The sequence below is a fragment of the Vulpes vulpes genome, chromosome 13 (genome assembly GCF_048418805.1).
Source record: "Vulpes vulpes isolate BD-2025 chromosome 13, VulVul3, whole genome shotgun sequence".
NCBI classification, from domain to species: Eukaryota; Metazoa; Chordata; class Mammalia; order Carnivora; family Canidae; genus Vulpes; species Vulpes vulpes.
Genome location: NC_132792.1, coordinates 95,292,937 through 95,319,276, shown reverse-complemented (window position 1 = coordinate 95,319,276; position 26,340 = coordinate 95,292,937). Strand labels below are relative to the sequence as shown.

The following is a 26,340-nucleotide window of genomic DNA, read 5'->3' as shown; positions in this document are numbered from 1 at the left end:
GCCCCTTGTGGTGGAGGGTGAAAAGGGCAGAGCCTCAAGGTCTTCTAGAACAGTCTGCCAAGGGGCCCGCTTCCTCTCCACACAGGCTCAGGCTCCTTGACTCCTTGTCAAGGCCCCAAGGCTAGAGCAGTGTGTGGGGCACACTTCACAGGGGTGGCCCTGGCAGTGGTCTTCGTCCCCTACCCTCCGTCTCATCCTCCCCCACCTTTAAAAAGCCCACGTTAAGGACAAGCAAAAGCAGCCTCTTGACAAAATCTTTCATTCTGAGCCCTCTCCCAACTAAATTAAAACCAATAAAATTCCCCAACTCAACAAATCCACAGGCCAAAATAGTTTAAAATTAGTTTTTTGTTTTTTTTTTTTAAAATAATGGACCAACAACTTAAAGTTCATCTTGATAAATGCTAAAAACCAAACAGCCCCAAATTCAAGAACATTAGCTTGATTTCTGAAACACAGGAAGGACCCTGGTGGCACGGGTCACCCACCAGATGTCCCCCTGAGCTTGGCAGGAGATTCAAGACAGATGGACAGTGGGGAGCTCTGTGGGCAGTTCCTAGATGCCAGTGGCCTTGCTCCTCATAAAGGCTTCCCATCTGCCAGGCACTCCCCGGGGAGCTGAGCAGGCTGCGACCCTGGGGTGGCTCATCAGGGCAGCATGTGCCAGCCACCAGGACAGGAAGGTCAATGGCATGTTTAGTTCAGGCGGTAGAGACGCTCTGAACACTACGCCTCATCAACAGTTGGCACCCCTCCCCTTAAATGTCAATTGACTTAGAGGTCGTGTTCATCATGGCCCCCAACAAAATCATGGTCTTAAAACTGAATCCAGCCCAGGATACTTGTTAGCAAAATATTTAGTACTGAATTTGGTTGAAATCTAGGAGTCTGGGGAAGGGGAGTAATCTGTTCCTTCCCCAGCTGTTCCTTAAATCCCTCCATCCTGTGCCACTGTCGGGATTCTTTCCGGCTCCGCTAACTAAAGCCGCGTGCTCGGCTTCCCTGTCACCTGCTCTCTGAGCTGATGTGAGGAGCTCCCATCTGTGTGCAAGTGGGGATGGTGGCACAGCGATCAGTAATCCTGGGCAAGGGGTGACCGGTGACATGTGTGTCTACACATACACATACATGTATATAGAAACAAAATATTTTAATTTTCTTTCTACGGGGACCCGGGCCTCCTCCTGTCCAGTGAAGTCCAGCAGGCACAGCTCTTGTGGCTGTGACGTGCCCCGGGACCCCTGACGTGCCAGCCAGGCAGGACGAGTTATAGCGGAAGTTCTGCACAGACAGTGGACGGGGCGATGAGAAGTTGCTGCCTCTCCCGTCCACCGAACCTCAGCTTCAGATGCAGTCTGTCCCAGCGGTCAGACGCCTCCAAACACCAATCATATGTCTCCCACCTACTCTGGATTTCTAGAAAACATGTATATAGAGCGAGCACAATCAATGTGCTTATTATGCACTCTAACATAGAGCACAGGATACACACCGCGGAGCAGCCCCAGCCGTCTCCGCAGCGGGAAAGTGCGAAGGTCAACCATAAGCACGCGGTGCGGCCTCGGAAAGGCATAGAGTGCCACACTTCATGCCTTTCCATGTGGCCTGTCCAGCATCGAGGACTCGTCCTCTTTGTCCCATTGGTGGTAGGAGCAGTAACAGAAACTATGGCATTTCCTAAGGGCGGAGGATGTCAGACAGTCTGGTAGAGAGAGAGGGGCAGTTGCCCAGAGATGGTCTAGAACTGCTGAAGGTCGGGCTGGTTCTCGCCCCCAGGCAGAGGTCCGTGCTCTGGCAGGTGGCAGCTCTGACACACACATTCTCACACTCTCACGCCCCCTTCCCTCCTGGGTGTGTGCGCACACCTCTAAGAGCGGAGACAAAAACAGATTGGCAAACTGTTTTGACACAGTAAGGGTATCCTTTAAAAGCTTCCCCCAGCCACTGTAAATTCTCTTCCTTTCTGCTTTAGAACTCTGCTCTCTTGCGTGGGGCCAGGTCTGCAGGGGAGACCATGGACCATGCTTGCGAGGTCTGTTTGTGCCCAGAAGACCAGCAGGGCGGGGACAGCTGGGAATGCCAGCCAGGTGAAAGCTGAAAGGCCCTTGGCCACCTCCTGCACGGGTCTCCCCTTCAGCTGCCGCGTAATCACCCGCTCACGGCTCATGCCAGCTAGCCAGACCAGGACTTCCTGAAAAGTTTCCGGTACTGCTTCTCCACAAAGACATGTTGAGAGGAAAACAGGTTGGTATGTCGAGTTCTGTTTCTGCATTTCCAGTAGTAAGTGCTGCTCCACAAGCTCAGAGGAAGCGGTCCCTACCCGTCCTTGGGGCCTGTGCTAGGAGCTCTGGATCAGGCGTCTGTAATGGGGCATGACTTCGTGCTCTGGCAGATGAAGAGCAAACTCCAAGGCCACTAACACTGGGAATTCAAAGGCAATCAGTTCTCGTCTATTCAGCCGGAACTTCTCTTCCAGTTTCTGCAACAGAATGAAAGGAAACCAAGAACATTTTAGCATTGAAATCAAAATCCTAGGCTTCTGCTCGTGTAAGCTCTCTATCCACCCACCAAGGAGTGTTTACAGAGAAACCCATTATGCGCAGGAATGCAGCCGAAGGGGCGGGGCGGGGGGAGCGGCCCATCAGCTGTACTTCCTGGTCTCAGACCTAGTGGAGAAGGAATCCAACCGCCCCCAAGACCCACGGTCTGCCTGGAGCCCAACATCCATCCCATCACTCCATTTACTACTCTCAATAATCCTGCAAGGTCAATGCTACTTTTATGCCCACTTCACAGATGAGAGAAAACATGGGGTGTAAACTGCAATGCTGAGCTCCAAACTCAACACCTGTTTCAAGTAGAGGCTTGGAGAGAAGACTAAAAAGACAGCAAATCGCCTACGACAGTAGTGACCATGTGATAAGCTCAGGATTAGGTGAGCTGACTGTGTAGTTTGGTCCTTTCATTTCACACGAGCACCCAAGGCCTGCTGAGATCACCTCATGTTCAGGGCGTCGTACAGCTGGGGCGTGTTGGTGTGGATGGCCTGAGCACACAGCTGTGTTCAGCTCATGCCTGAGGCTCGCCTCGGGCACTGCCTCTCACTCCACCCAGCTGGGAGGGCTGCAGAGGTAGAGAAGAAGAACCTGGTGGGAAGGTGGGTAGGAAAGGCCTTGTTTTCGCCAGGGCACATTCTGCTTTGGCTTAATAAAAACAACTCCCCAGCAGAGACATTAGTGGCCACGTTCAGACTGTTTAACTAGGATGGGACCTCGAGTCAGGTTAATTGCTACTGCAAATGTCAAACCATTGCCTGGAACTGTACGTTCTGCATGGACACTATCAGCTTTTGCTGGACAGTATGTTACTCAACTACAATTACATGTGTGTTAACACCGTGCTTGTAAAGATTAGTTCAGGGAGTATCTATGTAAACCTGTTGATTCTCCGCTCAGATCTGATAACCAAAGATGCCCTCCATGTTCCTAGAAGTATATACTCTACGCTAGACAATTATGCACCATTTCTTAGAAACAGTAAAGCAAAAAAAGAAAAGAAAAGAAAAAAAAAAGAAAAAAAAGAAAAGAAAAGAAAAGAAAAGAAACAGTAAAGCACTGACTTAACACTTTCTTCCATCGATGGATGAATGGATAAACAAAATGTGGACTATACATAGTCAGCCTTAAAAAGGAAATTCTGACACATGTTGAAGACATAATGCTAAGAAAAACAAGCCAGTCACAAAAGACAAATAGTTTATGATTCCACTTATGCAAGACAGCTGAAGTCATACTCAGAGATGGAAGGAATGGTGGCCAAGGCCTGGGAGGTGAGAGGGAAAGGAGTATTAGTGGTGAAGGGGGTCAGAGTTTCAGTTGGGCAAGATGAAAAAGTTCTGGAGACAGACAGTGGTGATGGCCACACAACAATATGAATGCACTTAATATCAGTGGACTGTAAACTTTATTTTTTTTTTAAAGATTTTATTTATTCATGAGAGACAGGGGTGGGGTGGGGGTGGGCAGAGACACAGGCAGAGGGAGAAGCAGGCTCCATGCAGGGAGCCTGATGGGGAACTCGATGCCGGGACCCCAGGATCATGCCCCGAACCAAAGGCAGACACTCAACCGCTGAGCCACCCAGGGATCCCCTGAACTGTAAACTTTAAATAAAAATGATAAAGCAAAAAGAATGCTCTTAGGTGGGAAGTACCTACATTAGCTCCCTTTCTGCTCTTCCTCCCGTGCCCCTGATCTAGCCGCACAACTAGCCCACAGGGTATCGTAGTGACCACAACTTGTAGCTTCTGTATTCTGACGCTTGGCCATCTGGGGCCTTGCAGACCCAAGAGGGCGCCCCCACCCCCCTTCTAGGACCAGCCAACTACTCGTGGGTACATCTTTTGTATGCCAAACCAACCCATCCAAGGCCCAGACATACCTCAACCATCTCCTCAATCCCCTTCTCACACTCCAGACCACTCTCCACCTGCCCAAATGTTTCACACAGGGCCAGGGGAACCAGTAAGGACAGCTCCTCTGCCCCAGAGTCAACTGGAATGATTCTAGCTAGCCAGTCTGAAGCCCACTTACCCTGCCTTGCCTCTTCCTTCCCATGGAAACAGGAGGCTCCATCCAGCCCACAGTTCCCCCTTCTTCCTCTGCCTCACGACCAACCACAGTACTTCCCCACATGGCTCCCCATGGTTTGGTGTCCCCATCAATCCTATCCTCCAACAAGATATTAACTGGGGGGCTCCGGGATGTGGTCAGGTTGAGGAGCTGATGAGTGCAGGCCTCACAATGTGATGAGTGCCATTAGAGGAGAGCAGAGAGCCTATCTCTTTCCCTGCTACGTGAGGACACAATGAAAGGAGGCCATCTACATACAAGCCAAGGAGAGCACTCTTGCCAGGACCCGAAGCCGCCAGCACCCTGATCCTGGACTCCGGGCCTCCAGAACTGTGAGAAGTCAATGTCTGCTGTTGAAGCCACCCTGTCAATGTGATTTTGCTCAGCAGACTGAGCTAAGCCACTTCTCTCGGGAACCGTGATAGGAAGCTATCTTTTCAATGGCAACTGTCACCTGATCTGTTGGTTTTATTGCATCTCAAGTTTTCTACGAATACAGTATATTTCAAAACAGGCATTTTGCACCCAAGATCTGGGTTTCCTTGCTTTGATGGGGCTCTCCTTTAAAAGGAAGAGGTACCACTCAATCAAACCCATGCCCTTCCTTAAAGAAGAGACAACTAAGGCCAAAGGAAGCCAAGGTCTGTTGAGTCAATGTGTCTGACGGACATTCTGTGGTCACACTGCCCACAAGCCCCTGTCCCCTTCCCACTGCAGTGGCTTCTGTGGCTTGAGAGTAATTTCACCCCCCAGGGTGTCTGAAAATGGATTTTTATGGCCTGACCCAATACTGGGGATCTTCGGTCTTGTCAAAGTGGATCATCCCTCTGTTCTAGAGCAGCCTGAGATGTGGGGCCTGACCTGCACTGCAGTATGACTTCACAGCCCTGGTCTCTCAGTGGGTACTAGCAATTCTCCTGGGCAGGATCACCAACCAGGCTCTTCCCACATGCTTCCTCAGGCAACAGGACTCAGGTCACTTACGTCAATTAAATGCTTGACTTCATGTTTTTTGAGGTCACTTCCGATTTTGGCTGCTAATAGTACACATGCTCCGGCACAAAGCTTCCGGTTCTGTTTGTTTAGCTTTCCCTTGAGGGCGAGCTTCTCAAAATAGACAAAGGCCATGGCCACTGTGGGCTCCTCAAAGCCACAGTCCTCCTGGGCAAGCTTCCGCATCTCTCGCTTCAGACTATAGAAAGACAGGAAGAAAGGAACATTATTAGAACTCGGGAGTTTCAGAGGACCCCAAAGAAAAAAAAAGACTAGTGCATCCCGAAAGCATTTCCTTTTTCTCATTCCCAGAAGGGTGACGTGGAATGGGACTAAATCCCAAGGGGTAAATTTCCTTTATACGTGGGCAACAGACTTAAGTTGCTAGGGCTCTTCTCTGTTGGTGAAACTGTACTGACCATGTCAACAAGGACACAGAAGACCACACTGAATCCAGGTGGTGTCTGAGGGTCTCTAGAAACTAGAAGTAAAGCTGTCCAAGGGAAAAGAGGGAAATTGCAGAGGGGAATTATGATCATTCCAGAGAGACACCTATAGATTTAAATTAGGTGCTTGGTACCAACTCTGCTGAGTATCCGTCATGTTCAGAAACTGTGGCAGAAGAGGGGTTAGGCTAACAGCAAAACAGCCAGTGTACTTAGGAATGCTACCCAGCAAATGGACAAAGTGTGAATATATCACTTTTCTCACACTTCTCTGGCTTGGAACATGCCAGAATCAAGTCAGTATTGGAATACACAGCATGTAAATATTGGCACCTACTCCAACGCCGTGTTGGCGCATAGTCTAGCCTCCATCACTACATGCACTGAAAATCTGTCCTGGTGTACACACACAACCCGACTTCTCTCCAGGCTGGCACATGTGGGTCACCACGAAGTCAATCCAATCAGCTACAGGGAAAAGATGGGTCTGATTTTGCTTTGTTTTGCCAAATGCTTAAAGGTAAGGTGTGGCTGTCAACTCTTGGGTGAATGACTGTGGGTGAAGAATTATCTCAAATGTTATCCAACCAACCGTTTTCTGTTTTGTCTACATTTGAGAAAGCAGAGAATGAGTTTTCTGTAACATAACCCTTACTGAACTGTTAAGCCTCAGACAGTATGAAGTAATTATTCTTTCACTTAAGGAAGCTCCCCCCAGACCCCTGTCAACTAACTCATGTCAAGAGCTCGGTCTTCTGTCCTTCTTCCTTGGCTCTCACTCATGCAGGCAAGCATCCACCAGCATCGGATGAGCCTCATCTTGCTGCACACACCTGTGTAAATGATTTCCCTGGAACTACAGGAGGAACCAGCCATACAAAGCATGAGCTTAATGCACACCAGGAAAGGGTTTGGAAAGTTCAAGTGGATGTTGATCCTCACCTACCTCCTTATCTTGCTGAGTGTTAACTTAATGTGGGGAAACTTCTCCTTGAAGGTCTCATTCATGTCCTTCTTGAGATCTGAGGGCTTCACATAGTCTATTACTGTGGTCTGTAACAGATTGGACAACTTGGGTCACTCTTAAAGTTTTTAAAGATTTTATTTAATTGAAAGAGACAAAAACACAAGCCTGGGGTGGGGAGGGCAAAGGGAGAGGGAGAAGCAGAGACTCCGCTGAGCAGGGAGCTGGACGTGGGCCATGATCTCAGGGTAGACCCGAGCCAAACGTTGAACTGACTGAGCCACCCAGGTATACCCTGGGTCACTCTTTAATATATAGGGGTCTTGGGTGAACGGTTACATGTATATATTATGGCCAACGACAATCTCGGACACCACCGAGCAATGGGGAGCCCGGAAGAGAGCCACATCAAGGGCCCCACTGAGCCTGAGCATCTGAACAGCACATGGCTTCTGGAGGCAGAGAGAACACGAATCCCTGCTACGGCAGGACTGGGTGACATCCGGAAACAGCAGCCTCTGGTCCCTCCTGCAGGTCCTGTGCCTCAGTCTGTTACTCAGCACAGGGGTGAGGGCATAGGGTGTGCACCTGCACACCTGAGGGTTCAATCCACATGTGACCATCGTGAGTCATCTGACCCTGGGACACTTATTTAATGACCCCACACATCAGGCTCCCCATCTGTAAAATGAGAACAGCTAACAGTGTCTACCTTCACGTGGCTATTTTGAGAACTATGGAAGTGCTCTGAGCAGCACTTGGCATACAGCAAGCACTTGATAAATGTTAGCTATTATTTTTCTAGTTGTGGGAAAATATACACCACATAAAATTTACCATTTAAAGTATCCAGTTCAGTGGCATGAAGTCGATTCATGCTGTGTGGCCATCACCATCATCCATCTGCAGAACTTTCATCACTCTGGGGGGGGTTCCCCCCCACCCCACCTCTCACTTGCAAGCACCATTCTGCTTGCAGTCTCTGACTTCTCTAGGTCTCTCATGCAAGTGGAATCATACAGTATGTCCTTTTGTGGCTGGCTTGTTTCACTCAGCACAATGTTCTCCACGTTCAACCACAGTGTAGCATGTGTCAGAATTCTTTTTTTTTTTTTTAAGATTTTATTTATTTGAGAGAGAGAGAGAGAGAGAGAGAGAGAGAGAGAGAGAGAGAGAGGCAGAGGCAGAAGCAGGCTCCATGCAGGGAGCTTGACGTGGGACTCAATCCCTGATCCCCGGGATCAGGCTCTGGGCTGAAGGCAGCACTAAACTACTGAGCCACCCGGGCTGCCCAGAATTCCCTTCCTTCTAATGGCTGGATAATCTTCCATCATGTGTACATGGTGTCAGCTACTGTTAACAATCCTGGAAACCTTGGGTTTCTTCCTCTTCCCCTCTCCTTTTTTTAGTAGGCTTTTCACCCAATGCGGGGCTTGAACTCACAACCCCAAGATCAAGAGTTGCAGGCTCCACAGCCTGAGCCAGTCAGATGCCCTCCCCCTCCCCCCTTTTAATCCTATCCATCCTTAAAGACTGGTTCGTTCGAGGTCCTTCTGAGGACCTGGGTCTTCCTGGTCGGTCTGTGCCGTATGCTATCAACTCTGAACGTAACAGTCTCTGGCTGGATCTCACCAGGTTAGCCTCACTTCTCCTCCTCAGGATCCTACTTTCGAAGAGCAACAAGGATGCCTGATGCCTCTCTGGCTGACTGTAGGCAGTGATATTTACCAGGCAGAGCCCGAGAAAAGAGCAAGTTTGGATTCTGCTGGGTAGGGAACAGTCCCGTGGACGGCTGCTGTGGCCTGGCCTCTTCTAGTGGAGGCATCACAGCTTTCCTCCAGGGCTCCTGCACAAGTGGGTAGCTATCTGTAAACACCTCCATTCAGAAGATGCTTGGCTGTACAGGCACGTGGAAGGCCTCTGGTGTCCGTTAGTAACGGAGAGGAGACAAAGAGCCAGCACATCCAAATTCACATTGATATTAGCAGCACCTTTGTAACAGCTTGGCAAGTAAAAGCAAACCATAGCAAGATGAACTCAAATGGTTCCACCAAATTCCTATGGAACTTTCTCAAATTCTGGGTGAAAACAGACTCAGTGCAATGCCAAGAGTTCTGTGGTACCTTGTCTTTCTGGCCCAATCAAGAAGGCTCTCCCTTAGGTGGCCCAGGACATGCTGGTTCTGGTACCCACTCTATGCACCTGTGAAGTGCTGGCAAGGAACAAGTAAGTGGCAGTGTGGCACCAGGGTGCAAACAGATGCAGGCACACACTTGTGTGTAGTGACGTTTTGCTGGGCAGCAAGAGGAGGGAAGTATGGGACCTTATGGAGGCCACTCAATGTCTGGCAGAGTGGATGCTTCCCCTGTGGCAGCCCTCCAAGATGCGTTTATCATCCCAAACAGACGTCTCCTCCGGGTTGAACAGGATGTAAGATTTTTCATTTAGGAAACAGGCAGCAGAATGGGGAACTACATCTAACACCGTTACCTCATGCTGGGCCCACTGGCCCATCAGCTACTACTTCTGTTTCCTAAATACCCAGCCCTCCCTCCCTCTCTTCTGCCCCACACCAGGCATCCCTAACTCCCAGAGCCAGCCTCTCCTGCTCTTCCTTGGTGGATCAAAGTCTCAAGAAAACCCTCGCCAGCTCTTGTTGGAGACTGAAGCCCTGTGAGCCCCAAGCAAGGATATCCTGGACTGGGAAGGGTGGTCTGGAGCCTTCCTTGTGGCAACCACAGCAGCTCTGCTTTCCCACTGCCAGAAGAGAAGCCTGCAGGTGTGTGCTAGCCACCTCGTCTCACGGGTATGGAAGCAGAGGCTCATAGGGGTGACGGGGCGGGGCCGGCACTGGAGCCGGGTCTCCCAGCTCGCCACATGTACTGCCTCAGTGCAGTTCCATTCATCAGGCTAAAATGAGCAGTGGAGATAACTCGAGACCGGCAGCAGGTAGGAAGGGCTGACTGCTGTCAGCGGCTCTGCCTCCAGCCACGTGGCAACTCCAGGAAAGATACTCAACCTCCTGAGGCTTCAGCTTCCCCTCCCTGAAACTAGGAAGAACACCTGGCGAGGCTGCTTCAGGGGGTTTTCCTGAAGCTTGAACAAGAACATGATGTACCTAAAGGACACTGGAGAATTTTATCAAGAGCATGGAAATGGGAGACGGCAGAAATCCGGGCTCTGCTCCAGGCGCGGCGAGTCAGCATGTGAGGGTGGGGCCCTGGATCCACATCGTGATGTTTCCCAGGAGACTTTCCCCGCACCTGGGTCTCCTCACCCGGCAGCACCCATCCACGCTTGAGCTTGGAGCCACCTCCTGCTGGACCGGCTTCCCTAAAGCCCTGGCTGTCGGGGCACTCCTCAGCGATTCAGCTGCATTATACGCAGTGGTCTGGATATCCGACACCCCCCCCCCCCCCCCAAACAGGACCCACTTGGCTGTACTTCTTGACTCCTTTGCAGATGGGATTCCAAATACGATTCCAATTCCTTCCATCAATGCACCAGCCCAAGAGGGCACCATAATGCGGAAGCCATGCTTCTGTTCTGCCAAGTGTCGGCAGGAGTCCAGGAGTCCTGCCTGGGTGCCCATTTCACCAGTAGAGGCACTCGAGGGTGGCAGTGGCAGCACCAGGTCTGACACTGGCAGCCACTCTGTGTTCCCAACCAGCAACGTGGGCCCTGATCAAGGAAGAGGTGAGGGGTGGCCTGGCTCTGCAGTGTGGGTCTGGGATCATCCCTGAAACCCCAACTTAGGCTGTGTGGTCAGCCTTTCCAGTGCCTCCATAAGTTGTTGAGTATCCCATGCTAAACCCCTTCCTCTGTAAACTAGTTTGCATGGATGCCATTCTTCCACCATGGAACCATAACTGAGGAGGCACGCACTCCTTTCCCTGATGGCGCGGATTGCCGTCATAAGCAAATCTCACCTGGGAAGACATAGGGTAAGGGCAGAGCCCATGGGGAGGGTCTGTGGGCAGGAAGGCCCATCAGGGCACCAAGTCTTACCCCAGAGGAACCTCACACACCACTTCCTGACCAGTTCGAATTTCAGAATGACTTCACAAACACTAAATCCTGCTTAGCCGGCAACCCTGGACTCAGGCCTTGAAGGAGAGACTCTTGTTTTCACAAGCAACCCTGTCCTAGCTCTTGGGTTAAGAGCCAGGGCCTACTTTTCCTGAGAGCAGTGGACACATACATTTATTTCCAGGCTGGTCCTGGGGGGGGGGGGGGGGGGGAGGGCAGAAGGGGGCCAGTGAGCAGACACTGAGCACCTGGCCCCAGTGAGGACAGCACACGCCAGCTACAGGGAGAGCCAAGCCCTCGAATTCATCTTCTCGGGGGCAGAGCCCTGCCTTCCAGGGTTACATTGCATCACGCTCCCTATGTGGACTTTCCAGCCTTGTGGTCATGTCCTTGCCACTGCTCCCAGCATGGAGTAGAAAGCCTGCTGGCATCCTCCACTTATTTGGCTTTCACTGGGCTACTCTTTGGGTCTTTTCTAAAATAGATATGGTACATTTTTGGGTGGGGTAATCTCTGCAGATCTCCATCTCTATCAAGGCCCATTTCCTGACCCCCAGGGGGTGGGCAGCCTTCAGGGCAGTGTGGCAGAGGGAGGGGCTCTGTTGGAGGAAGGCATAGGAGGGACGTGGGAGAGCTGGGCCCAGCACTTCCCGGGTGGCTGCTTTGGGAAGTCCAGAGGCACCTGGGGAAGGAGAGAACACGGACTACTGTAAATTTGTGGCCACTGTGTGTGAGGCAGGGGCCCGACAATGCCATCATCTCAGTGGGTTTGCTGACATCAATGGTGGTGAGGCAGGCTGGGGCGATGAAAGGCCTTCCAGACTCAAGACAGGAGGAGGATGGTAGTAAATTGTAAAGGTCAGGCTGAGCACCTTGGGCAGGGAGATAATGCCAAAGTGGTCACATCAGTTTCCTGTGGCTGCCATAACCAAGTACCAGAGGCCACGGGGCTTTAACAACAGGAATTTACAGTGTTTCAGCTCTGGAGGCCAGGAGTCCGAGATCAAGGTGTCCGATGGGTTCTGTTCTCTCTATAATTATGGCCTGAATCCTTCCTTGCTTTCTCCTTGCTTCTGGTCCCAGGCATCCCCTGGCTTGTAGACACATTACTGCGGTCTCTGCCATTCATCACCTAGTGTTCTCACCATGTGTCTGTTCATATGGCCGTCTTCTCTCTGGGTCTCTTTGTAATGACATCAAGTCCTACAGGTTTAGGGCCACCTGAGGTACTAGGGCTTAGGACGTCAACCTGTTTTTCAGGGGCACCATTCATCCCAGGGCAGTGGTGCTTGCTCATAATGATGCTACTACATAGCCTTGCTGTGCTCTGATCCCAGCTGTCTCCACTGGCCTCAGCTCTGACCCAGACAGCAGGTGCTGCTGGCCTTGGCCACAGAGTATGGGAGCACTTCCCACTTTCTTCTCTTCCCACCTCCTGTGCTTGTTGGGATAAGGCTCTCTCTTCAGTCTTCCTTCTGTCTCTGCTTCTCTGAGCTGTGGTCTGCAGGAGGAAATCACAAACCCTAGAGCCAGAACCCCCAAGTCGGACCCCAGCTCCACCACGCAGGGGTGCTTAGGGAAACCGCTCAGGATTCTGTGTTTCGGTTTCTCCATCTGGCTTCCCCATCACCTGCGGCAAGGCACCCCGAGATTTGTGGGGCTGTTTCAGGTCCTACTTAAACTCAGCTGCTTGGGGCAGCCCCGGTGGCCTAGCAGTTTGGCACCAGCTTCAGCCCAGGGAGTGATCCTGGAGACCCGGGATTGAGTCCCACATCGGGCTCCCTGCAAGGGGCCTATGTCTCTGCCTCTCTCTCTCTCTCATGAATAAATAAATAAAATCTTAAAAAAAAAAAAAAAAAAAAAAACCTGCTCGGAGTCCAGTCAGGGCCATCTGCTCCCAGACTCTTGTTCGCCCACTGCACCTTGAGCCCACTGCTCCATACTGACCCCGCACAGCCCAGACTCTGGGTATTGGCTGAATCACCCTGAGCCCAGGGCCGCCACATTAGGCAGTTTCCAGAGTGGATGATCGTCTTTGCTGTCCTCTGTTCCAGTTCCTGTTCACAATTATTCTCTGGAAGATAAGCAGCCATGACTCTCCTGTGTGGTCCTGTCTTGAGGTACCTTACAACGTCTTGAGAGGTGGGACTTCTCAACCAGCTGGAAGGCAGCAACCCTCTTTCCAGTGACAGAGATGAGCCAAGGAGGTAGCACTGGAGGCTGAGCTGCAAGCACAGGGTTACTACAGGCCCCCAGTTACTCAGTCCTTCTGGCTTGAGAGAAAAATGAATTAAAGGTGCTATACTTTCCTATATACTAGAAAATGAATTAAAGGTGCTACATTTCCTATGAACTTTCCTATGTACTAGTCTAATATATAGACTCAACGCGCAGGTTTTGTCAGCGTGCATTACAATCAATCAAAGTGCTAATAAACAGGCTGTGGTTCCTTCCTGGCGTGGGACAGACTGAGTGACCAATGTTTTCAATGCCACCTAATTCCAGGCCATGGGATAGGCCAGATGTAGAGCTCCATGTAGAGTATCATGTTAAAGACCACAGCAGAGGCTGACAGCTGGGCCAGGCGGTGTGGCAGGCAGTTAGCTCCAGTTCTCTGTGGTGCTTGTGATTTTGCAGAACGGCCATTCCACTCTTGGAATGAGAGGTAGCTTGAGCGCACATTCTTGCAGCTGCCTGCCTACAAGGAAGCTGTGTATACACAGCTGCATAGAAGGGAAGAGAGGAAGGTCGGCTGTGGGGAGACCATCCAGAACGCAGAATGTCCAGAGGTGCAATTTGGAAAGGGGCCTGCCCATCAGAGATGGGAGGCCAGGTCAGGAGGGCCCCACCTGGGGCTGACACCATAACTACCTTCCGAGATGACAGGAAGAGACGGTAAGACCAGAACTTAGTCATCTATCTGGAAGAGTCTACCCTCTATTGTGGACACACTGGTATCTTTTGCTTTAAAAAAACAAAGATTGACTTATCAGGATAGCAGCGAGAGAAATGCCCTTGGGCTTACCTGGCTCACATCACAGTCATGGTGCTGTGCAGTGAGGGCCTCAGGTGGGGGTAGGTGAGGCAGGGAGTGGAGGCCGGTCTGGGGGGTGGGGGTGGTGTACAGATACCCCGATAACAATGCTGGAGAGTGAAGGGGGGCTCGCTGCTGGTCTGGTTTCCACAGAAACAGAGAAGTGTTTTTGCTTCAGGGCCTGATAAGTCCCTCCTTGTTCCCTATTCTCCTGCCCTCCACATCTCCCCAGGCAGCTCTGAACAGATGTGGCTCTGCCCTAGACACTGCTAAAGCTCCCCTCTGGGTCACAGGAGCCCCTGGGGGCAGAACATTCCAAAGGAAGGAGGGCTGATGGGCCGTGCTCTCTGCAGCTCCTTCCAGCTCCAAGGGCCACTGCATCACGGGACCTAGCCTGCCTGATTGCACAGATGCCCCGCATCTATGGGCACCCCAAGCTCCGCCAGACACTGGGAAGCAGATATTCTATGCCCGCTAAGGTAGACCAGTGGCCTTCACTGGATCTAGCTAACCTAACCACAAACAGATGGGCATCTCAGCTCTTCTATGAATTTTTCCCTTCCCCTCAAGAGGCCAGTAAATCACAAGGAAAACTGTGGGAGTGAGTGGAGGGCCTCTGTAGCCCGGGGCAGCATTTATTGCTATTTCTACCCACTGGATTCCACATCCATAACCCTAGATTTACTCTCCCTCCCTTGCCCTGAGGGGAGCAGCTCTTCACCAAAATGAAATTGTTTACAAAGCATCGAGAGAAACACAGGAAAAACAACTTTGGCTCTAGGTTTAAGCTGCCATGTGGATTTGCCAGAAGGCACAAAGCAGGTCCAGTTTCAGAAACTTGTCAAATGCTTATCTGGTAATACAGAAAAAACTTTTTGAAAGATGTCTTCAACTCACTGAAGAGGACACTGGGTGGATGTGGCCTGGAATTCAGTCTCTCTCTCTCTCTCTCTCTCTCTCTCTCTCTCTCTCTCTCACTCACACACACACACACACACACACACACACACAGTATTCGGATACACTTCCAAATACACGCTTCTTCAGCAGTTGCCTCAGAGCAGGAGCTGATGAACTGTGAATGGAGTATCATGTTAAAGACCACAAAATGGTCACTGAAAATCTGAAACAAATAAATAGAAAGGGAGCAGATGCAACAGCATGTTGGGTAAAATGTAGAACTAATATTTGATTTTGTATTATTTTTGTAAGAAAAAAATACTAAAAGAAAACCACCATACTGATGCATGCTACAATGTGGATGAACCCTGAAAACATTATGTAAGTAAAAGCCAGACACAAAAGACCACATAGTGTAGGATTCCATTTGTATGAAATGTCCAGAACGGGCAAGTCTACCGAGACAGACAAGTAGGTGAGTAGTTGCCATGGGGTGAGGGGGTGGAGGGTTGAGGGCATAGGGACTTCTCTTTGGGATGACGAAAATGTCCTGAATTTGATTATGGTGATGGCTGCACAAATTTGTGAATGTTCTACAAACCACTTAATTATACACTTTATCATTTCTTATTTTTAGTAGGCTCACGCCCAATGTGGGGCTTGGACTCACAACCCCTAGACCAAGAGTAGCACGTTCCACCGATTGAGCCAGCCAGGCACCCCAATACACTTTAAAGAAGTGAACTGTATGATATGTGAATTACAGCCAATAAAGCTGTCACATACACTCAATCCAAAAAACCCTAAAAGCCAGAAAACGAAACCTACCACAATGGAACAGGGCAATTACAAAGGCATTCTTAACAGTTGCACCAAAAGCTGACAGGTCTCAAAGGCCCCACTGCTCAGCTCCTGTGCAGGTACCCGGCAGAGTTTCCCCTCAAGCAGGTCTCAGGAGGCCTAGCAAAGGTGTTAGCATAATGACTCGTTACTTTTCCTTTTCCTTTTCCTAAGGAGGGTCTCCTGAATTGAAGGAGTTTCAAGCACCGTGAAACCTGAGGGCCCTGGAAGGAGCCTTACAAGGCAGAGCCCCAGGGCTCTCTATAAACCCACCCTGCAGATTGGTAAGTACCTCTGTCATCAAGAGAGCTTTCAGTGGAAGAGAAGTATGTGAGGGAAACCAGAGCCCAACTGCCTACCATACAGAAGGTTGACTTAGTCTTCCTTTAACCAATTTCTCCAATTTCTCACAGCTCAGAATCCCATACCGTGCCGAGAAAGTTCTAAGACATATTCCCACAACACTGGGGAGGTCTGGAATAGGAAGGAGGGGCTTTTTTTTTTTCAAAGATTTATTTATTCATGAGAGACACAGAGAGAGAGAGAGAGAGAGAGAGAGGCAGGCAGAGACACAGCAGAAGGAGAAGCAGGCTCCATGCAGGGAGCCGGACGTGGGACTTGATCCCAGGTCTCCAGGATCACAACACTGGGAGGAAGGGAGGTGCCAAACTGCTGAGCCACCTGGGCACCCCAGGAGGGGCTTTTCTATGAGTAGTTAGATCGTAATACTAATACACGAATAGACACTTTATCAAGATCAATCCAAGAGATGTCCTCTCCAGGTTTATATATCTATAGACGTCATAAAGATTAGTATAGTCAGTTTTCCTTCTGATGTCAAAATGGTTCAAGAGGGATAGGAAAAGGATCCAGATATGCATTCAAATAACGTTGACTGTGTTGGCATTATCTCAGTCAGCTCTTTTGCTTACTTTCTCCTCTTAATTGCTCTCCACACCCATAAAGGGGAAGAACAAACAAAACCACTACTGACTTCAGCTGCCAGGTTCTAATGATAAACAACCACTTTCTGGTGAAACTTTAATTACAAGCCAGGCAGCCCATGGGGCAGGAAACAGCGGGCTCTGAGTTGAGGCCTCGGGCCCGCCCTCGCCACACCGAGAAACACCGTCATTAAGCGCTGGCCCTCTGAGAACCTGCGTGTAGCCAGCAGGCTCACCAGACTTTCCTACTCTGTGGTCACCGTCTAAAAATTTCAGGGCCAAAACCACAGAGGCAGCTGCGACTTGGCTTTCCAGACCGACCCAGAAGTTTTTTTTTTTTTTTTAACTTCAAAATTTCCCCTTTGCCCTTTCACGGTGGCTCATAGTGGGAGTGACTCTCAGAGATCAAAGTTAAAAACCAGTGTTAACTCTGAATGAATGCAAGGCCAGTTGTAAAGGGTTGCCGCTTGAACTTTGTACATAACAGGCTTCTTTCTAGGCCTCAAGGAAACATTCACCTCTAGAACTCTCCCGTTTCTGAAGGCAAGGCAACTGTGGCCATGAGTGGCCCATTTATCTCATACTTAGAACACATGTGAATGAAAATACACATCCAACTACATCCTAGCAGATTAATATTGCCAACACTAGGACTCAGAAAGCCTACTCCTAGGTGTATCTACCCAGGAGAAATGAAAATACATGTTCACAAAAGACTTGTAGACGAATGCCCATGGCAGCAATATTCATGGTATCCCTACACTAGAAACCCAAATGTCAATCAACAGGACCGTAGATAGACAAACTGGGGCGTATACATACAAGGAATGGGGAAGCTCTTTAAAAACAAACAAACAAACAAACAAACAACCGACACATGCAACATAAGCGAGTCTCATATTAGATTCTGTGAAAGGAGGACCACCGGTGGGGGGCGAAGCACATAGACTATGTTTATAAAGCACCAGCACCAAATACACAAAATAAGTTTATGGTGATAGAGTCAGAACAGCAGCTGCCTCTGCAGATAGGAGGCAGGACAGGGTGAACAGGAGGGAACTTTCTAAGGGGAAAGAAATGTTCTATCTTGATTAAAGCAGAGATGACAAAATTCATGGAGCTCTACACTTAAAACATGTATGTTTGGCCATACATAAATTACACCTTAATATGGAAAAAAAAAATGGTAGCTGGGAGATATGATAGAACAAAAGGTTTAGCTCATCACTTTCTGAGTTGATTCTGCAGAGGCAACATGAACATCTCAGGCCCTGGAATTCCACAGGAGCAAAACACCCCAAAACCCTGGTTCTCAGGCTTGAGGCCACCACTGAGCTGGCCTCCTTCGAGCTGCACTGGTGACCTAAGGAGAAGAGGCATAGGCAGCAGGACCCCACATGCTTTGGCAGCCTGTATGAAGGGACGCAGGCAGTGCTGCACATACAGTCAAACCTGGCTCCTGGCTGGCCTCCCTCCCAATCTTCCAGCAAAGACCATGAAAGGAAGCCCCCAGGAAGGGGGACAGACGAGCTGGGGGTGCACAGACTTCACAGAGGCCTGACATCTGTCTGCAAGGAGCACCCTGCCAATGATGAGGGCTCATCTCCCACCAACCCACAGACCAAGATGGCCCCAGATCTTCAAAGGTTTTCAACAGCCTAAGTAACCCTGTAGATCTGTCTACCTTGGTAGTTAGCACCTATAACTAACACAGCTCTGGGTGCCTGTGGTCAAGGATGGAAAATCTGTCAGGATCATCAGTCTATGGGCTTGCCTTCTCCACTTGTGCATGTGTGTGTGCACATGTGTAGAGGGAAGGACAGTGACTTTTATTGTTAAAAATACTGATTTTATACACTCACTCTCTTTCATCCCTTCACAAGACAGAGTCTTGCACATGGGCCTTTCCCACTGGGGCCTGGCATGGCTACTCCTTCTTACCACTCACACTCACCTTCAATGTCATTTCTTCAGGGAAACCTTCCTTGAGGCTGACCTCCCACCTCCACCCCCCTACCCTGCCCCCATAACCTCCTACCACTTTTCTTCCCTCTCCTAACGACTATAGTGACTTATCTGCTTGTTCACTGTCTGACTTCTCTACCCACTGTAAGGCTGAGGAAAATGGGGATAGTAGCTGGTTTGTTCTCCACCATAAAAGGAAGCACTTGGTCTGGCACATAGTAGGGCCTCAGTCAACACTGGCTGAATGGGCAAATTGTGTATCTTCAAGCAAACCAACCAAAACCCAAACCCACACACTTACTCGTGCAAGTCAGCTGCATGTGAAACAGCCCTAAACTCCATGCCTGCTTCTAGAGAAGAAGTCTCCCGGGGGCCAGTTTGAGGCTCTTAATAACACAGGACATGCATATCAGTGATAGAGAACAATGTTGAAAAGTGGACGTCCCATATTTGATCAAAGTACCAATCTCTGCAGCCAGAAGAGATGTCCATCTTATGGGACTGACCAGAAAATGCAGTTCACAAGCCATTTCATTCTTTAAAACATGTACTATTACAGGAAGCAGGGGCTGCAGATTCAACATGGTAAAATGAAAAATGAGCCAGTTGGGAACATAAAGCAAGGAGGAGAGGACATATATGCTGACTTGGCAAATCATCTAGCACACTGTCCAAGGAGGAAAAATTACCTGTGTGCACAGGCATGCACACGAAGACTGCAGCCCAGAACTTCAAAGCTCACAGTGAAACCATCTAAAGAAAAAAATAAGATCTGGCACCAGCCTGACACAAGGCCTCAGAAGGAGAGTCAATGTTATCACCAGACACAACATGACCTACAGACGAGCTCCTGGCCAAATCCCAGTCGATCAAAAAGAGTGCCCTCTCTTATTCTCTTGGTCACACAGGAGTTTTAAACTGTTGGCCCTAAAGAGTCATTGTCACGTCCTACCCTGAGATCGGCAGTTCTGCCGCTGACTGCTGAGGGATATGGGAGTCACAGGCCAAGTGAGAAGAGTACCAGGGAAGGAGCTCTAGCCTTGGCCCCCACTTCCTGTCTGTCAACGGTGACAGCCTCACTCAGACTCCCCCAGCCACAGTTTCCTGCCCGTTACTTAGTAAATAAAGCAATGAACAACATAAAGAATCCTATTCCTACACAAGGCATGACGTTTCAGTTGCTCCCTCCTTTCCATTAGGGTGGTGATTCTGGTCATTTATTAAATACTTATTACGTGCTAGCTTACATGAATAAGCCCTGGTTTTGTAAAAGTAAATAATCTTTACAGGTCACAGAGCAGGACAAAAAATTATAAATGGCTCTGGTTCTCCTTTTTGAGTTAAGAGGTACAGAATGAGGATGGGAGAATGAGAAGCAGGGGCAATTTTAAACTCAGTGCCTTTGGTAATTCATTCTGACTCAGCATGCCATGGGAGAATAGGATATATGCTGGGAGCAAGTAGCGAGGACCTGAGTCCCGCCTGGTGTTTCTTTGGTGTCAGCCACTTGCCAAATGTTCAGGGAAGAAAAAGAGAGGCTGGAGGGTGGATCCCCCAGGCTGAGAACTCTCAGCTCAGGGTGAACGTTCAGGGGCCCTTTGAGTAAATGGAATCCCACTCTGGCCTCTGCAGACACAAGAACCCAGAAGAGAAAAAGGGACCGTGTGCTCATTCCCAAGGCCAGGGCTGCTGAGAACAGCACGGGCTGGGCAGGAGCAAGGGAACTGGAGCGGGATGTTCTGAGTTGTGCCCGCCCCTGCCCCCCCAGGGCCCGTCAGGGAGGCGGTGGGAGCATTCCGGGTCAGTGCTCTCCTGCCTGATGCCGTGTGGGGCAGGCCTGGCCAGGCAGGTTTCCCACAAGCCAGCGCTCCCCGCCCTCCACAGCTGCCCGAGATCTGCGAGCCGCTCAGTCCGGGCAAGTCTGCCCCAAGAAAGTACAAGGACCCAGCCAGGCCCTGCTGGGGTCTAGAGAAATGGCAGACCAAGTGGTGGGAAATGGTGGTCAGCCAAAAGCAGAAACCAAGATTACCACAAAGGGAAAAACAGGAAGAGTCCATGAAGTAAAAAAGGCAAGGAAAGGTTTTGCATTTAATGCCCACAGTGGCCTACCTTCACTCTCCCAGAAGATAATTCTGTCATTCGGAGCCCAGTGCCAATTGTTTGTTTGGAGTGCACGTGGAAGCCTACAGTCACCAGGGAACTCCAGACAGAGCTGAATCTGATGGAACTGGTTCTCCCCTGGGGTGGAGGTGGGGGCATCTACAGATGTGTAAGCTCAGATGAGGGTCCCTGAGCTAGTCTGGTAGGCAAAGCGGTTGATGCAGGTCAGGTGCCCAGAAGAACCCAGGACCAGCCCATGCTGGTTACTCTGTGAGCAACCCACACTGGGGAGCCTCCAGAAGCTCCCTAGGCTGAGCAGTGTGTGAACAAGCCCCCTAGACTCCAGAGAGCAGCCACCTGTTAGGATGGGCATGCCTGAGGGGCCTGAGGGGTGAGGCTGAGGGAGTGAGCAAACAGACCATCTCTCCTCCGCTACTCACCATGTACGAAGGAAAGATGAGAACTCGCTTGTGTTTGCCACAAGGCCACTGGGGGTCATCCAGGAGATTTGGGTCATAGTCCATAAAGTCTCCCAGGTCGCTACCTGAGGGTCATACACAAAATAATCAATAGGGGCCCCAGGGAATTGAGCCGAAAAAGTCACACTGCATGCTCTGTCCCTCAGGAGATAGCTCCACTTGTTGATGAAGCATGATCCCTGCACAAGGGATCACCAAATACTTAACATTCGGACAGTTTTTCCACTTTGGAAAATTATTTATCATTCCCCCTGACCTGGGAGAGCACAAAACCTCCCAGAGCACAAAAGATGCAGCGAGCACTGGGATTACAAAATGTAGCACCAAAACTGTGCATTAGTTAAACCTGTAGATCCAATTAGCAACTCAAGTTCGGCCATGTGAGCTGCAGGTTTCTAGAGTGAATGCTTCTGGGCTGGCTACCGTGTCTTGTAGAAACACAGATCAGAGCAGGCACCAGGGCAAACAGCTGTAAGTGACCAGAGATGGCAGGAACATAAGGACAGTGCATCCAGACTCAGCACCTGGACAGGTCTGAGGAACTTCCTGTGCCCCTGGAATTTTTCTGAGAATAAAAATAATACTGCTTTGTATAGTTTTCTCCCTTATTCAGGTTTACAAAGGTTTGATGAGGCAAGGCTGAAAGCAAGCAAGCCTTCCTTTGTGTTTGTTGGCCATGTTAGCTCACCTGCTATGAGAGTCACAAAACGTTCCCACACCTAATCCAAATCTGAACACTACGAAAATACAGGCAAGACCCAGGCAGAGAGGCTGGGGGGTAGGGGAGGTGGTCCCACCATATCTGCACAGTACAGATGGCCTTAGCATTTCTCCTTGAGGGAGCTTGGGTGTTGGTGGCTGAAACATCTCACTGATGAGGTCCCCCTATGGCCTGGCTGTGAACCTGTATGGCCTGAAATTAGATTTGCCCAAAAGTCATGTCCCCCGTGGGATGGGCTCACACACCATCCAGAGGCACCCATCCTCCAGTCTGCACACAGAAGACCCAACACATGCTGTGCACCAAGGCACCTTCTGCCATGCACTGCCTGGCCTTAGCCCCCACCCAAGGTTACCTGTGTCCAGGCTCCCCTGGGTGCTGCTTGCACGTCCTATGGAAAGGCTGCGGTGGCTCAGGTTACGGAACTGGGAGAAGGAGGAGGTGGAGTCTATGGTATTTCTCCGGGCTCCAAAGGCATTTGTGGGTAGCAGAAATTGGGTGTAAGAAACAGTCTAAAAGGTGAAAACAAAAATGAGCAAAATAGATTATTCCCAGGCAATGTTAGCTATGCATCCTGACCAACCAAGCTATGTTACCACACCAAGTTCATGTCCATATTCTTACATCTGTACTTCTAAAATCCAGTGAGATCAGAAATGAAACTTATTTTGGTATTTATTTGTGCCAAAACCTAAATTCAACTGACTTGAAGCTATATATAATTTTAATATTGCACTTCATGTGAATACTCATGTTATGTGGTAGAAATGTTAGTGTGTTTGAGAACTATCCCAGAAGCTGCTGGGATGTTGTGTAATACATGACACACAGACTACATTTTTTTTTTAAACACTGAACAAGCCTTATAACCCACCAAGTGCAGAATCCCAGAACACATCAGGCCCCAAGAGTGTCTGATGAGGGGTTGGGGCCTCCTGTATGTTTCATTGGCAGATGTGATCTCTAGCTCACCTCCCTCATTGCTAGGTGAACGCTCAACCTTCGGCAATGAACACAGAACAAGTTTTTCTTTTCACCTGCTTGGAGAAGCACACTCATGCACCCCTGCTTGTGAGCTCGGGCTGATGTCACCCAGACACAGTGGTGACCAGCTGTTCTGGGAGAGGGGAGGTGAGGAGGTCATATGCTGCCCCAGCAGCTTCAGCTGGAAGCAAACTACCGTGTGATGGCTTCTGCAAATACCTGCATCATCTCCATAAACAGGCTTTTGAAGGGTTTGCAAAGACTGACTGGATCCAGCACAGAAAGTTCATCTTTCAACCTCACTCGCTGGACTTCCACCCAGCAGCTCACTGGATTGCGGATAAGGAGAACTGTGACAGCCTTCCTGTGAGGTGCTAAGGCTGAGACTCAGCTTTTTAGGACCGTGGGAAGCCTCTCTCCCCAACCTCCTCCCACTCAAAACAAACTTTCTAGTGGCGGGAACATTGTTTGCTGACACCATGAATCAATGTGCATTCAAACCACCGGTCCTCTGATTCCAGAGCATGCACATGTGGGTGTGAGATACTCATCAGTATCCTGCGTTCCATTATGAGTAGCACTGGTAGAGAAATACTCGTGCTATTTCCTCACTGGCTTGGTGGATCTCTGGGTGCATGCTAGGGGAGCAGGGATGGGCCCCAGACCTGGTTCCTGTACCAAGAGCCAGGGTCACAGTGTGTCATGATGCCTCGGCATCCTGACACAGTGGTGTGGGCACGACCTACCGATTGGAAGCCAGGAAGCCTTACCTTCCCGTCAGCTCCCAGCTCCACGCCTTCAAGACCAATGATCTCTTTCAAGCTCACAGCACCTGATGACTGCTTCCCTCCATCCAACTTCAAATCCCTGGGGAGGACAGGCCCAAGAAAAAACACTTCAGTCTGTACTCAAAAGAGCCATGATGACGTTTCCCACAAAAGACACCACAGTCATACTGATGAAAATGACCGAAGGGGCCCTGGCCAACAGAACAGCCCTTTGAGCTTCCTTTGCGGCCCATCAATAACACTCTGAGGGCAATTCTACTTTGTTTCATCCGCTCTGATATAGATGAAATCCAGTGAAACAGAAAGCCTGCAGATGAAAGTCAGGCTCAGAAGCCCATGGAATACTGATGTTCCTCTCTGCCAGGCTCCTCAGCTCCTAGTCAGCCAACAGGAAGACAGGGAGCATTCCCGGGGCATTATGGGGCAATGGCTCTTAGGCTCTGGCCATTGGTTTCATTTTAAAGCTAAGGGAGACCACCTCTCCTCGCTGCCCCCTTTATTAGCTGAGAGAAAGGAATTCTGGTCCTAAACAGTTTCCAGCATTACTGCTGGTAACAAAGGAATTACTGCCGCCAGAGTCATCCCAGCTATCTCGCCAGGGGACCTAGAAAATGAGTATATTTCTACAAAAGAATGATCTCCAGTATTAACAAGCATTTATACAGCACTTCATGATTTACAAAGCCTTCCACACATTGTCTCTCTCATTTCTTAATAGGACCCTATTAGACAGGTATTGTGATTATTATCTTATTTATAGATGAAAAAGCCCATAGGAGGCTAAGTGGCTTGCCAAAGTCACCAGAATAGTAGGCTATAGACTGTTATCGCATCCAATACCGTTTGTAGCACATCCTGTTGTCTGAGAGATGGAAGACTGAGCTGGCTGTGTTTAAGCTCAGGTGTAATTGCTCACATTGTCAAGGACAATCTCCCTCCTTACAGTAGTCCTCAGACTTGGCTGCTGATCAGAATCACCTGGGGACCTCTGACAAACTACCACGGCCTGGACCCCATCCATAGACACTGTTTCAGTTGATATGCAGTGCAACCTGGGTTGTAAGTTTTTAACCCTTGCCACATTTGGGAAGGACTGTTTTCCAGTTTCTTTCTCTATAATGTGGTGCTTGTTAGTCAAAAAGTCATCTCAGACTGGCAGTGGCTTTGCTGGGTGGCTTGGAGGGAGGCACCATATTCAATTCAGGGGCTGGCTCCCACAACCTAAGCAGGAACAAACAAAATGTACAGGCAGGACTCTCCAGGCCCAAGATAAAGAGAGGGAGCAAGGTGAGTGAGGGGAAAAGAGACAAGAAGCCTCTCCACCTAGGAAGGAAAAAACAGGGATTCTCTGATTTAGTTGAGCAATCACTGGCTCTATAATCCTATCTATAATGCAGAAGTGTGACAGTTTTAAAAGAAACAGCCAAAGGGTACCTGGGAGGCTCAGTCAGGCATCTGATTCTTGATTTCAGCTCAGGTCATGATCTCAGGGTCCTAGAATTGAGCCCCCCCACATGGGCTCTGCGCTCATGGGAGAGTCGGCTTGTCCCTCTCCCTGTGCCCAGCTGCCCAGCCCCCCACCCAGGGTTGTGCATGCACGCACTCTTCTAAAATATGTAAATCTTAAAAAAAAAAAAAAAAGCCAAAATTTGCATCTAGTATTACTTTTGTTTGTTTGTTTAAAGTAGTCTCCTTGGGACACCATCCTATCTATGGTCATGCTCAAAACTCTCTGTGTCCCTTCCGCAATCAACAGTCCAGTCACACAAAAGCAGCAATCAACCCATCCCAGTCTGCAAGCTTTGTATTTATATGTATTTATTTGCTCTGAAAGCTGTATTTATATGTATTTATTTGCTCTGAAAGCTCTGACAGTAACTCAGAACTGTAAGCACTCTGGCAGAAGGTGGACACCATCCCCTCCAGAGCTCCAAACATTGTGAGCAATGGGAGTACTTTCAGGCCATTCGTGTGTTCTCCCAGGGGCACCTCCTCTGCGAGGTACCATGAGATCCAGGATGATTTAAGTCACATCACTTTATAAAACATGTGAACAGAGACCTGCATTCATTAGTGACCTCAAACCTGCAGCTGGGAGCAGAGTGGGGCTCAGCAAGGCCACCGGAACCTGAGGGTGACACATGCCAGAGACCACCCACCCCACTGCCCGCCTCTTAAAAGGCTTCCTCAAGCAAAGAAAGGCAGAGAGGATGCCTGCACTCACAAAGGGCAATGCCAACAGAGCAAGAACCTGAACCAGGCAAGGAATAAGGGGATGGCCATGGCAGCCCAGGAGGGGAGCAGATATAAAGGCTGCAGTGCCTGCATTTCATTAAAGGATCTTCGGCTCACTTCCGGGACTTCTTCCTCGCCTAATGCGCACCCCAGCAAGCACGTGCCTCAAATTCCCAACTCCCAAACAACCGTCTCCTTGTTTCCATTTTGCCAGACACAGAATGTGACTTAGGGCTGAAACTAATTTAAAAAGCACAGCCTATCTTCATGGGGTGAGATAATCGAAA

The 26,340-nt window shown here is 49.7% G+C and overlaps 1 protein-coding gene across 1 annotated transcript in view; it reads right to left on the bottom strand.

The window, feature by feature from the left end:
- Positions 1 to 330: 330 nt before the first annotated feature.
- CABLES1 (Cdk5 and Abl enzyme substrate 1) overlaps positions 331 to 26,340 on the bottom strand; it is a 117,023-nt gene continuing 91,013 nt past the window's right edge. Inside the window, exons 5-10 of the mRNA XM_026006489.2 lie at positions 23,801 to 23,897; positions 22,402 to 22,558; positions 21,287 to 21,390; positions 7,017 to 7,123; positions 5,616 to 5,823; positions 331 to 2,479 (exon numbers count right to left, since the gene is read on the bottom strand). Of these exons, the coding sequence (XP_025862274.2) occupies positions 2,339 to 2,479; positions 5,616 to 5,823; positions 7,017 to 7,123; positions 21,287 to 21,390; positions 22,402 to 22,558; positions 23,801 to 23,897 (814 nt within the window). The 3' untranslated portion in view covers positions 331 to 2,338. The remainder of the gene's footprint in view (positions 2,480 to 5,615; positions 5,824 to 7,016; positions 7,124 to 21,286; positions 21,391 to 22,401; positions 22,559 to 23,800; positions 23,898 to 26,340) is intronic.